Genomic DNA, 14,093 nt, shown 5'->3' on the forward strand with positions numbered 1-14,093 from the left:
ATATTATTAAAAATAAAATTTTAAATTCTGTACGACCTAACAATGCAAAAAAAGGACAAACAAACAAATATAATTTTACATTCGTTAGTTTTAGATAAACTACTGCACATACGGATTTCAGTTAATGATTTCAATTATTTTTTTTTAATATGTATTTTAATAACACATGCGTGCATGTTTTATTTAATTCAAACATGTTTATTTATATATGTTTTTTTTTTAATTATTAAAAATTCCTATCACGTTTTAATGTTTCGTTTTTATATTTATAAAATATTATTAAGAGATAATACCTAAATACAAATATGAGTGTTTTTAATAACCAAAAAACGAATTGCACAAACACATTCTTTTCATTTTTTTCTTCCATTTCCACTTCATTCATATTAATAAATACAGATTAAATTAAAGACAAAACACTCTTATATATGATTTTTTTAATGTAAACAAAAACGTTTTGAAAATCAATACCAAAAATGACTAAAGCAATTGGTATCGTTTCGTTAACTTATTTTAGATAAAATTTTATGTTTTTTTGTTTTCATTTTCATTTTTTAAGGGACTTTAAATCGTGTCCACTTTTATATTGTATATAAATTATTATAACATTAAAATTATACATTATTTTGTATCTTCTTTCTTTTAAGATTTTCCCTTTTTTAATTTCTACATATACTAAATATAGTTTTTATTATTATTATTAGCATTTATTTAATTTCAACTTATTTTCCATTTACTAAACTACTATTTAACCTGAGACCGTATGTGTTGCAAAAATTCATAATATGATAAACTAGATTCGCTGCGATCATCAACTAATTTCTCAATTAGTTGAGGTTTGGCTGTACTTGTATCCCTGCAAGAAATAATTAAAGAGTATTTATGTTATCAAGTCGTAAAAAATTTATCGTTCGAATTTTAAATCTTACCTTATTATCTGTACAATGGGTGGATAAGGTTTTTCATCATTTAATTTCATTATAAATCGTTTCAGTGTATCATTTTCCGAACTATTAACATTTGGTAAACCGTAGTAATAGTCTGGCAATTCAGCGGTCGATTTAATGCCTGTTTAAAAAAATAATATCATTTAATAATTGTATATAGATTTATTCCATATTATTCATTCATTTACGTCAACATTTTTTTATATATTTTGCAAATAAACCAAATGTTACGTTATTTTTATTTTATATAAACATACCAAAGACATTTTCTAAAATATTAACTGGTACATTGAGTCCCACGTATACCATAATTAACGTTCCGCAATCCATCAAGAATATTGAACGAGAATCCAAGCTAAAAAGTAAAAAAATATATATATTTTTTTAATATCAATATGAAACGTACTTAAAATTATTATTTAGAGAAACAAATTTTTGCTTGACACTCGTTCTATAAAATGATTTTTAATCAGTACTTAACTTATTAACTAAACAAAGGTAAATATAAATTAAAACTTACTATTCAGCTGATAATTGCAAACGTTGAACAACTGGTAATTCATCCTCATCATCAGCATCATCATTTGTAGGATTGGCATTTGAATTTTGATTATTGTTATAAAACAATACATCAATATTGTAAAATTCAGGATAGATAAATTTCATCAATTGATCTAAAGGTAAAGTTTTCATGCAATCCATTGCAAACACACGATCATCAAGGCGTGTGCTAGTGCCCACACGGAAAGCAGGCTAAACAATATAAAATTCATTAAAATTTAAGTACCGATTTGTATTTTTCATAACAAAACTTACATGTTTTAACAAAGCCAATATGTATAGTGGCATAAGAGACAAACTACGTGGTGCAATAAGTTGTCCCGTCTGACCAGATGGTAAGTTTTGTGCAATTTTAAATGCATTCATTATATCGACTGTAGCATTAATGAACGCCTCGCGGGCATCAACTATATTTGATGTTATTGACCGATCAACAGCCATTTTGGTAAGTAAACCGATTATAGCTTCCGTATCAGCCGAATGCATTACTTCAGGCAAAGATGCAGTCACTGGCAGACATATTGTATGTACACGTATGCGACGTTCGCCTTCGCTGTTGGTATAGAGCAAAGCTGCTTGGAAGCATATTGTTTTTACATCCGTTAATGATTCCTCATAGGAAATCTGAATAATAAAAGATGAAATATATAATTTTTGTAAAATATTAAAAAAGAAAACAAATATTATCACACTCACCTGCATGCCATAACCGGCATCCGGGTTAACATTCGGTAATGATAACAAATCTGTCGAACGAACAAAGAAATTGCCATGGAATGTATGTACTTGAAGGCCACGTGTACAACGTATACGCATTACAGCTTCAAAACCAATTTTACGCACCAAATATCGTTTAAAGCAATGTTTCAACGAATCCACCAATTGAGGTTTAGTCTTCTGATACAAGGGGAAATGATGGACACAACCTCCGCTGTGCTTGCTTATGCCAGCTAATAAGAAAAATAATAATTTAATTAAAATTATGAATTCCTGTTGACATTGAAAACCTACATATTGTTGCCAAATCGCTGTATTGTTGATTTAATAGGAAAAGATCGACAGCAATTTGATAACCAGAACATTCAAGAGCGTAACGTTTATAAAAGTCAGTTGCTGGATTTAGATGAGCCACATCTTTGGCAGATCGATTATTTGGATCTTCTCGAGGTTCTAAACCACCAGGACCCTTATTGGGAAGGCACGTTTGGAATACGGTAATACGACCACCAGACGCTTGCTGATATATTGAAATAGTAAAATAATATCATTATAAGTTGGAAAAATATAATGAATTCAATTAACATTACCATTAATTTAAAGGCTACTTGTAGGGCAGCACCTAAGGCTGAACCTGGATCATGGGTTTCAGCAAAACGTTTTGGCAATTGATTTAGTAAATCTTTTACTAATTCTTTGCATTCCTTAAGATTTACCAACAGATTATCGGGTCTTGGTAAAAATGGATCTAAAGTTCAAAAAAAAAAAAAATCAAATTAATTATTAATTATGTAAAACTTATTAATCTAAACTATTTACCATCTATGTCCAATAGTGTCATCTCATGAGGTTGATTATAACCCTCAGCCATACTGTAGAAATGTACATTGCTATTGAAAGCAATAAAACCAACTTGAGTACGAGCATCGCCCGGCATATCTTCCAAATGTTTAGAAAGCATTGAAGAGACATTCTCCAAATAACCACATTGTTGGGCAATTATTGAAACATCAAATAGGAATAAATATATAGCTGGCTGCGGTGGACGCAACTGTAAAAGGAAAGGTAAATAATAAAGCTATAAATCTACAAAATAATATTATTGTTGCCGGTATTTACCATATATTCAGATGGTGCTATAAATTCAATTGTACTAGAACGTACTTCAGGACGACGAGTAACATCACCATAAGTTTTTGTAGCTGGATCGAATTGAAAATCATCCGGCACTAAAAGAGTGAATTAGGTAAAAAATAAGTAAATTAATTAATGTAGTAATTAAAACATGTAGTAAGAATTTAAACTTACATTCATTGACCCGATAGCATAAATTACACTTCCACATTTTACTATCGACAAAGTACACAAAAGGATTAATATATGTACGACATAAACGACAGCGAACTATATTCGGACATTGAATAACTGGGAGGCTCTAAAAACATTTTTTTTTTAATTTTTAAGAAAAATATAATACATAGTTAGGAAAAAATAAAATCATACTTACATTAATATCACGGAATGGATGAATAAGTATACCCAAAGGAAGACGAGATTTTTGTAATAGTGCATTACTCTCGGGTATTTTAGCTAATGTACAACGCATTATACTGAGATGAGAACAAAAAATATACATCAATGGTATTTATAATTATGGCAGAATTAAAAAAATTAAAAGATTTGTTTTACTTACTTGGGATTGCAGTTAATAGATTCGTGAAATTGATTGTGTAAAACAATCTTAGGTGGAACTATAGTAGCTGGTGAGAGTATATGACGATTCTGCATAAGATCTATAGTATCTTGACCCCATAGACGATTGAAGCCCTGCTGAAGAACACTGCCACCTTGAGGAAATTGACCTGGCTGCTGCTGTTGCTGTTGATAGGGTTGATTTTGATACTGCAAAGGACCAGTATTTGGTTGCCCATTAAACATGCCAGGTTGTTGAGAAGTGCCAACAGGTTGCTGTTGTTGTTTCTGTTGTGGATAATTATAAGCTGCAGAATATGGCTGTTGAAGAGGCGGCGGAGGTTGATGCTGCTGCTGTTGTTGCATCATTGGAGGCAGTTGTTGATTAGTTGGATACATTGGTTTACGTTGTTGGCCCATTTGAGTTTGGTTGTTATTTAATTGATTTTGTTGCATTGTATTGTTACTTGCTGTCGACGTTGGTGGAAGTGGTCCAGACATGTTTGTTGTTGTTGCTGGAAAATTGGCATTTTGTGATGGACTTTGTGGATATGACATAAGAGGAGATGTAGACGTTCCATATGATCCACTTGTAGGGGGTCGTAGAGTGTTAGGTTGAGCTACTGGCTGTAAGGGCCGACTGCTTGGTGGTGCTCCCGCAACATTAGGAGGAAAATTAGGTGGAGCAGTAGATGTTGGTGGTGGTGGTTGAACATTCAAAGCTGATGTTTTAAAATTATTCTGTGAAACGTGAAAATAAACATAAAATGAGAATTAAAATGGAACCTATGTGCAGATTTAGTTTTTTTTAAGAAATCTTTCCATTTCAAATAATTATTAAATATAAATTTCTTTAATGCTCACCTGAAAATTGTTCACCTGTTGCTGCTGCGAAGATGGAATTGGTGCACTTTTTGGTGGCATTTGCATAGACTGGGAGGATGGCAAAGATGTGGGTGGAATAGTCGGACCATTCATTCGATTAATATTTAAGTTTTGCATGCTGCCCGTCAGATTATTAACATTTGATGGTGTCGTAGTATTGGTCAATGACGATGATGTTGGTGGTTGGTTTGCAATACCAGAAGCTATTACCGGTTTAAATTGCTGCTGTTGAAGCTGAGCTGTGGGATTATATTGTTGCTGCTGTTGATTTAATTGAATAGAAGGCGAAGCAGTTCGCGAAGAATTTGCACTCGCTGTTGCATTAGTGCTTGCACCATTCGACATTAGATTATTTCCGGATCCAGGACCATTAGCAGTGGGAGGCCTCATATGAGGTGGTAAATTACTAGTTACAGGACCTTGTGTTTGTTGCTGGCTTGTTGGCGCCATTGGTTGTGGTCCATTCACATTTTGTGGTGCAGTATAATTTCCTATTGCTGCTGTTGGATTTGTTACAGACGTTGAGGTCATTGATGGTGGCATGAATTTGCTCATGTTGGCATTTATTGTAGGAGGCATCGCTGACATACCAGTATATTGTTGCTTTTGCTGTTGTTGTTGTGGTGGTGGCAATTGCTGCTGCTGCATTTGTGGTACAGGTGGCATACCATTTACCATATTCATTTGCCCCATTGGTGGTGGTTGACCATAATTTGTATTAGCATATGACGACATTGTATTGACACTTTATTTTATTCTTTATTAACGAAACATAGAAATTGTGAAAGCGGCAAAAAGTCTTTAAAAAAGATGTTATTTTAATTAATAATTTTTAAATATTTCCTAAATTCTTATCTTAGTTTTCAATCAATAAAATAACATCGACCTTGTTATTTTTACACCTATTATAAGTAAAAATTCTATACAAATCTTGTACTACAAATACTCACATACTTTGAAATGAAAATCATTTTTAAAGCATACAATTTTACGAAAACCATTCATAATCTTATCTTTTTGGTAAAGAAAATGTTAAAAAACATGTTTCCATAATTTATGAAGGTTATCAATGATAACCAATTATAATTCTTATAAAATGTCAATGACTGACATTGTCTATTATGTACAAACAAACTACATTTTACATTATTTATTTTTATCATATAGTTTAAAAGAAAGTTAAATTTAACTTATTATTAAAATATATTTAAATATAGATAATGTTATCTTGAAGGTTAAGTTTGATTAAATTAGTTTATAGCCAGAAAGGTGGATGATCAAAAACTATTTGCTTTGTTCTCAACCAATATCTATTGTTGATGCTTTATTATTTTTTAACTTTTTATTTTAATTGAATTCAAAATTTTTAAGTTCGAAATTGGAAAATGCAATAAATTAGATTTATTTACACTATGTAAGAATCTTCAAAATTTAGATTATTTTAATGTCTTTATAATTAATTGCTTACTCAGGATACAAAAACTAAATAAATATTTGTTATTAGAACCTTGGCTTCCTCGCTACGAGGCTACTGTGGCCTCGTTGGATTCTCACAAAACATCCTACATTATAGGGCTAAACAGAATGTATCTCAGCGCTCTGTTATCGGTTCTTATCGGTCATTCAAAGTTCGGAAACCATGCTAGACGTATTGGTATTCCATATGACTTTTGTAGGAGCTGTCATAATGAAGAAGAGCAGGAATCAATTACCCATCTTATGTGTAACTGTCCGGCCCTGCAATCGTTCCGTCATCAGGCGCTGGGCTCGTCTCACTTCTCTGATCTATCTGATCTATCAGATGTTCAACCTGGGTGTATACTAGCATTCTTGAAATTGTCAAAGTGGGTGTGTAACTAAATACATACTACGATCTTTTGTTTCTTGAAACATAGTCTTGGCCTTATCTATATGCGCTATTATTATTATTATTATTATTATTATTCTATGTTCTATTCTGTATCTTCACTACTGTCTATATCACTATTTTTCCCTTCCAAATATTTTTTCCCTAATCTTCTTCTCTTTACAGACGTTATAAAGGGACCTTAAAGGACCCAAGTAAAGACTTACTCTTGTCAGTAAGCAGTCTGCATAACCTAACCTTGGCTTCCAGAAATGTGTATGAAATATATTTGAATATAAAAAACAATATGAAACATCTAAATTTTGCGGACATTTTGCAGTCTCAAAATATTTTTCTAGTTTAATCTAGTGAAATCTTTAGTGATATTAAAAGATATTTTGTTTCACTGTAAAAAATTTAGTGAAAGTGGAAAAGTTAAATATTAAGCGGTAATTAAAAATATTTTCACTATTTCTAACACAAGCAGCTTGTAATATCAATTTAGTGCTTGTATATTGGTCATCAAAAACGGTAATTGTTGTATAAATAATAGGAACAATATTCATTATTGATGGTATTTTTTATTCACTGAGTTTTATGCACAAATCATAAGCAACCATTTCTTTTTAACTGATTTTTGTTTTTACGCCAAATTTTAAAGTCTTCAAAAGAATTTAATAATTCTTATTTTTATGGTAATCAAGGAAAGGTGATCGATCAGATGCTTTTTCTTTTTGTAAATTTATAAAGCTTATTACTAGGCCGTAGTTTAAGTAAGCAGGATGTCCTCATTGTTAGATCTTTATGTTTGGTAATTTAATAGCTACCTTGTAAATATTAAAAAAGCACATACCTATTGTTCTTCTGATGTAGTAAATTAATGTATTTTTAACAGGTTAAATACTAGTAGGAGCAGTAGTTTAAATATATCTATATAATTTGTGTGGTAAAACTAGGTTTCAACTGTCTGGTGTTTTTCTTTACTTTTCTAAACAAATAAAGAAAATATTATTATTTAATAAAGCAAAACTAATAAAAAATGTATAGGTATTTCTTCGCCCTAAAATAAGTACGAAATAAATGGAAAAAAGAAAACCTACTACATCAAAATACGTGCTTTTATTCGTTTGCCAAATTCCTTTATACAAAACTTATTTTGCGTAGTTAACATTTATACGTTTCAGAAATAACGAAAATACAGGCATATTTGACCATTATTTGATTAAGGAACAAAAACTATAAAATAATATTTTTTTATAAAAAATTGAACAAATTTAAAGGAAAGTACCTAAATAGTTTTGTTGAAAATCGTAAAGTCTACATAGTATGTGGACCGTCAATGAAATGGCAATCAAATTTACACATTTAATGGCAATGATTTAATTAAAACAAGATCATTCAACTTTGTATATAACAAGAAAAAGATACACAAAATATAAAATAAAATTTAAATACGAAATGATAAAAAAACGGAAGTATGTCAGTCTTGATATTGACCTAGATATTCTATCCACGACACTAATATTTAACACTCTCAACACTCTCATTAACGTCGCCACACAAAGGTTGTTGAATAGTAAGAGAGTAATTATTTAATTATTGAAATCGAGTCGATAAAGTATCATAAACAATCATACGGGTATACATGTGTATATGAAAATAAAATTATAAAATAAATTTACAATTGCAGAAACAATAAGAAAAAAATTCATTCATTCACACTTAGTAAAGAACAACAACAACAACAAAAAATAAATGATAACAAATGAACACTATATAATGGTGTCCACAGAAAGATAATGTCGTAACAACACATATAGATTGGATGGCACTACGCGTTTTCATTATCTTTTTTTTCAATTTGTACCTACATGTTAATGAAAGGGGGAGTTTGGGTACATCTATTCCACTGTACCGGCTAGACATACCCGTGACGTAGAACAACATAAGATGACGTCGTCACTTGATTTTATTTTCATTCTTTCTTTTTTGACATTTGCCTTTGACACACAATTTGTATAAAGTGGGAAATGAAAGAAAACGCAAATTCACGGGGTGGGCAAAACATACATATACGAACGAACATACACTCACTCACTCAATCATACAACACAATGAACTAAACTGAGAAAAAACGATAATTGGAATGTGCATCCATCACGGGCACACGATATTTAGTCTGCCTAATAATATGAACGAACAGAAATATGTACTTTGTATGTATATTTGTTCACTGATTTTATTTTCTATAAGAATATTTTTAACAAAATATTATTCAACACAAAATATTCATTGTAATTACCTCGAATAATTTTTCTTTCTTTACAGTTTATCTGTATTTTTTATTGAAAAAATCCTTGTAATTTAACAAATTGGGGGTTTCAAAGTTCGAGAATAAACACTGCTATTGCTTTATTAGTGTCTCCTCCCTTTTGCTTGAGGAAATGTTATTTTCTTAAAATTTTATACAAATTCTGTTTAAACTTTTGCAAGTTTTCTATTTTAATTCTTATTTTTGCACTTTTTCAACTCTTTAAATAAATATTTTCTGCAATTTTCTTGAAAAATTATAATTTTTCGTTTGGCAAAAAAACGGACAACTCAGCTTTCAGTTGACAGCTCAGCACCAGAGCCCTGCGCCGACAAATATTAACGGCGGTGGCGACTGACACTAAATATGTTGGCGACGGCTTAAAAACGACTACGTTTAGCTTTAAAATGTTCAACGATTTTAAATAAACATGGAATCCGAGAGATTTGGAAGCAGATATATTAGGTGTGTTCACGTACTTTCCAGTAAAATATATCCAGTAACTTTATGATAGAGAGAAATTCTTAATTTATTCTCAATTAAAAAAAAATTAAATAAATTCAAATAAATATGAGCAAAATAAACTGGATGTTTTTAATTAATATTTATAACAATTTGCCACTTTTATGTTATTTTCCTAATTTTTTGTTTTATTTACAATTTCAATCATATGTTTAAAAACATATGTTTGTTTGCAAATTTTTTATCTAGTAAAATCAAAAAATTCTCTATCAACGAACTTCCAGTTTTAGCGCTCTCTTATTATCTCGTTGCAAGTTTTCAAAAGTACGCGAACGGAATCCAGTAATAATTGTTGTAAATTGTTACAAATTACCGAGTACGCGAACAGACCTATTGTTTATAACAGCAAAACAGAGCAAACACAAAAGTTGTGTGAAAAATTATGCAGGGATGGATAAAAAATGCTTAAAAATTAAAAACAAATCTTTTCTCCCAGTTTTACTAAGATCGGCTATATTTGACCCTATAATATTACATAGTCCTGTCTGTTCTGTAAACCGAATCCGAGCAAATTTCTCCTTTAAAACCGAATTCGCATAAATTTTTTCTTTTTAAAATCGAGTACACAAATATAGTGGAAAGTAAATCGAATGTAATTTATTCTAATAAATTAAATAATTATTTTTTTGCGTTTTTTATACAAGTGTAACTAAATATAAATGCTTTGGGCATTTTAAACTCCTTTTCATATAAAAGCTGTGTTGAAAACAAAATTAAGAATTAAGAAAAAATAAAGTTTTCTCTTTGCCAAAACTTGTCGGTTTTGGCCAGAATTTTTTTTCCTGTCAAATAGAAAAATTGTCAAACAAATTATTTGTTAAAAAAGTACATTGAAAACAAAAAATGTTTGCAATTTTTTATATATTGAAAGAGAAATTTATTTTCTGTTCCCATACTTTTACAAGTACGAAGAGAAAATTCATTAATTCTCTTGAGCCAGAAAAGTTCTGGAACAAAGCTAAAATATGTTTATTTTTCTTAACTCTACGTATTTGAACGTAGAGTTGAAGAACACCAAATTTTAAATATTTCAATAATTGTTAAGACTTTCTTAAAAAAGAGACAAATGAAATAGGTCCAGTTGGGGATAATTAGAACCAGAACAACATCAATTAAATGGATCAAAAAGAGATTGAAAAATATTCTTCTATTATGCCGTAGACAAAGCCTATTGAAAATGATTAACATTGGTCCATTATTTCACCTAGGCCCCATACAACTGAACCCGCCAAATAGTGCTTTTAAGTTCATTAAATTACGTTTAATATACTCGTATCTCGACAAATAGCTGCAAAACCAAATTCTATACTAGTATAGGGCCTCATTTGACTCTAGCCCCTCTAAAAAGCCCCCATCAAAATTTTACTTAAATATCCACAGTTTTATTAAGCAGTAAATGGCTTACGGATATCTGAGGCAAGGTACAATTCAACTTAAATGCTTTATTATGAAAACTAAATCACATTTTATTCGTATACAGGTTTATGGTATTGTATGTTCGGCCTTGCCCCATTATAACTTCTTACTTGTTATACCCTACACCACTGTAGTGGGGAGGGTATTATACGTTTGTGCTGATGTTTGTAACATACAAAAATATTGGTCCAATACCCACATTTAAGTCTACCGATCGATTCCGAATTTGAGTCGATTAAGACATGTCCGTCCGTCTGGCTGGCTGTCCATGTAAACCTTGTGCGCAAGGTACAGGCCGCAATTTTCAAGGTAATTTGATGAAATTTGGACCAAGCATGTTTTTTTTTGGCACAGGGACAAAGCCTATTGAAATGGTTGAAAACGGTCCATTATTTCACCTAGCCCCCATACAACCGTACCTCCCGATTTGAACTTTTTATGCCATAAATACGTCAAATATTCTACTATCTCTCTAACAAGTATGAATTTATAGTCGGACATTGCCGACCAAATGATACCCTACATCAGTCAGTATGTTAAAATTTTGAATTTTTTTTAAATAAAGCATTTAATTTGTTTTATTGTGGAATATTTTTACTTATTGTTGACAAAAAAGAGAGATTTTCTACAAGAGGGCTCATAGGGGAGAAGAGGTAAATATGGGCCTATCCTTATAAATTTTGGTAGCTGAATTAACGTCTACTACAAAGTCATTTATGTAGATTTTAATGGTTTTATTAGTAATTATAAGTTAATTTTGACCATCAAGCCATTTTCTGAAGGGGAGTCTGTATGGGGGCTAGGGTCAAATGAGGCCCGATCACAATAAAAATTAGTATTGTAAATTATTGTTCTATAAAACTAATTTTTGCTGATTTTCGTTGACATTATAAAACATTTAACGTACTTATGAGCCTAAAGGCCCGATTCGAGGGGTACGGTTGTATGGGGGCTAGGAGAAATAATGGACCGATTTCAACCATTTTCAATAGCGATCGTCCTTGAACCAAGAAAAGAGTATGTGGCAAATTTCATCAAGCGCACAAGGTTTACATGGACACACAGACAGACGGACATAGCTAAATCAAGTATGAATGTATAGTCGGGCGTAGCCGACTATATAATACCCTACACCTGTCAGTATGTATGTTAAAAATGGGGATTATTTAAAAAAATAAAGCATTTGGTTTGTTTTTTTTTAACTTTATTTCGGAGTATTTTTACTTTTATTTTGGCAAAAAAAGATTTTTTTACAAGAGGGTTCAAAGGGGAGTAGGGCAAAATATGGCCCTATCCTTAAAAATGTTGGTAGGGGAGTTAAGTCTTCTTCAATAATATTTATGTAGAATTTAAAAGTGTTAATAGTGTTTGTAAGTGAATTTTGACCTTTAAGTCATTTTCTGAAGGGGAGTTTGTATGGGGGATAGGATCAAATGAAGCCCGCTCATTACAAAAATCGGTAGTGTCATTTAAAGTTCTATAAAACTGAGTTTTGTCGACTTTTGTTAACATAATAGATCATTTAAATTAATTATAAGCCTATTTGGGGGGTACGGTTGTATGGGGGCTAGTCGAAATAATGGACCGATTTTAACCATTTTCAATAGGCTTTGTCCTTGGGCCAAAAGAAGCGGGTGTGCCAAACTTCATCTAATTATCTTCAAAATTGCCTGTACCTTGCGCACAAGGTTTACATGGCCAGCCAGCCAGCCGGACGGACGGACGGACATAGCTTAATCGACTCAGAAAATGATTCTAAGCCGATTGGTATACTTTAAGGTGGGTATTGAACGAATATTTTTGTATGTTACAAACATCAGCACAAACCCAATATACCCTCCCCACTAAAGTGGTGTAGGGTATAAAAAGCTAAGCAAAAAACTTAGTTGATTCACTGTTATACATAAATGGTAAATTTTTCACAAAATTGCAAAACTACTTATGGTCTACTTTCATTTCCCGTTGATCTTACTCAGAAAACGTTCTATTTTTGCACAGTGTAATAAGCCAATTCCAATACGCCAATGTGGGAGCTAAGACCAATTATGGACCGAAATTCCGTACAATGAGTTATACACTGACTTAAACAATTGTCAGTACAACATGTATTTGAAAACTTATTTTGTTATATATATATATTTTTTTAAATATTTAATTGATTTACAAAAAAAATTTGCTTTTTATAAACTTTTTTAATCGCAATAATTTTAAATATCATTCTATTTTTGTAAATAATTTCTTAAATCTAACTTAAAAAATTTTGTCAGTGCATTACAATTCTTTGAACTTAAATGTGACTCCTGTTCAGTAACTTTTGAGTCGAGAAAAAATTTTGAAATATTAGAGTCCTCCACTTTTTAATTGCGTGATTCAAATAATTTTTAAACTGAACACATTACAATTAACCGAAATATATTTGAATCACGTGTGTTCTCCCTGTTTTAAACAAGACGATTTTCGAATTTTTTGGTCGATTCGAACATAGAACAAAGGCACAGGTAAGCAACATTTTAAGAGTTTAAAAAAAATCGACTAGGGGTAAAATCCTAAAAACAATAATTCCGAAACATCCAATGGACATTTTACCACTCTACCATTAACAGTTTTACACTTGCTTTATATTTTTTTTAATTAACAAGCGGTTTGTACATACTTACATTTATCTGTAAAAAATTGTTTCTAACGCTTACTTCTAAATAATGTCTCAGTCCTGATAACATTGGTAATTAGAATGCACCTCATTTTATTGATCTTGCGCGGCTTAACCCCACAAAAGGTTTCCCCTTTTATAGATATTGAAATAGCCGAAACTTGAGTTTGATTAATAAACGTTACACGTGTCGCTTGTCGCTCAAAGTTTGAAAAATTTCAAATTGTTGGCCAAAAAGCTAACATATGAAGCTATAACTCCAGAACGGTAAATAGTAGAAACACCCTTAGTACCTTAAATCAAAGCTAATATTGTACTACAAAACTTATATTGTATACATAACTCTTGTTTCTTTAAGACAGAGTTACAACTAATTTTGCCTCCAAAAACGTGACCTGGTCACGTATACTTCGTAAATTTTGATATTATGTGATGAATGTTGCTATTTGATAAATATTTTACATATTATTGTTAAAGAATCATAATGTACATAGATTTAGTATTTCAAAAAGATGTAAAACAGAAAAATTGGTTGATAAATGTGAA

General features: G+C 31.0%; 1 protein-coding gene across 2 annotated transcripts; it reads right to left on the bottom strand.

Annotated features, from left to right (window-relative positions):
* Window positions 1-244: 244 nt before the first annotated feature.
* Window positions 245-9,285, bottom strand: LOC111675420 (protein transport protein Sec24A). Of its 2 annotated transcripts, none has more exons than XM_023436188.2 (15): window positions 8,951-9,285; window positions 4,782-5,559; window positions 3,919-4,658; window positions 3,733-3,835; window positions 3,534-3,660; window positions 3,345-3,454; window positions 3,045-3,276; window positions 2,816-2,973; window positions 2,520-2,745; window positions 2,205-2,458; window positions 1,764-2,132; window positions 1,468-1,700; window positions 1,205-1,302; window positions 930-1,068; window positions 245-856 (listed from the first exon to the last, which is right to left on the bottom strand). In XM_023436188.2, exons 2-15 carry the CDS (start codon window positions 5,535-5,537, stop codon window positions 745-747), a joined length of 3,657 nt encoding a protein of 1,218 aa, XP_023291956.2. In that variant the 5' UTR covers window positions 5,538-5,559; window positions 8,951-9,285; the 3' UTR covers window positions 245-744. The 2 variants fall into 2 exon arrangements, with proteins under 2 accessions (XP_023291956.2, XP_023291955.2); XM_023436187.2 differs by having other exon boundaries at window positions 4,782-5,601.
* Between the last annotated feature and the right edge of the window lie 4,808 nt (window positions 9,286-14,093).

Source organism: Lucilia cuprina, chromosome 6 (genome assembly GCF_022045245.1).
Source record: "Lucilia cuprina isolate Lc7/37 chromosome 6, ASM2204524v1, whole genome shotgun sequence".
In the NCBI taxonomy this organism is placed as follows: domain Eukaryota; kingdom Metazoa; phylum Arthropoda; class Insecta; order Diptera; family Calliphoridae; genus Lucilia; species Lucilia cuprina.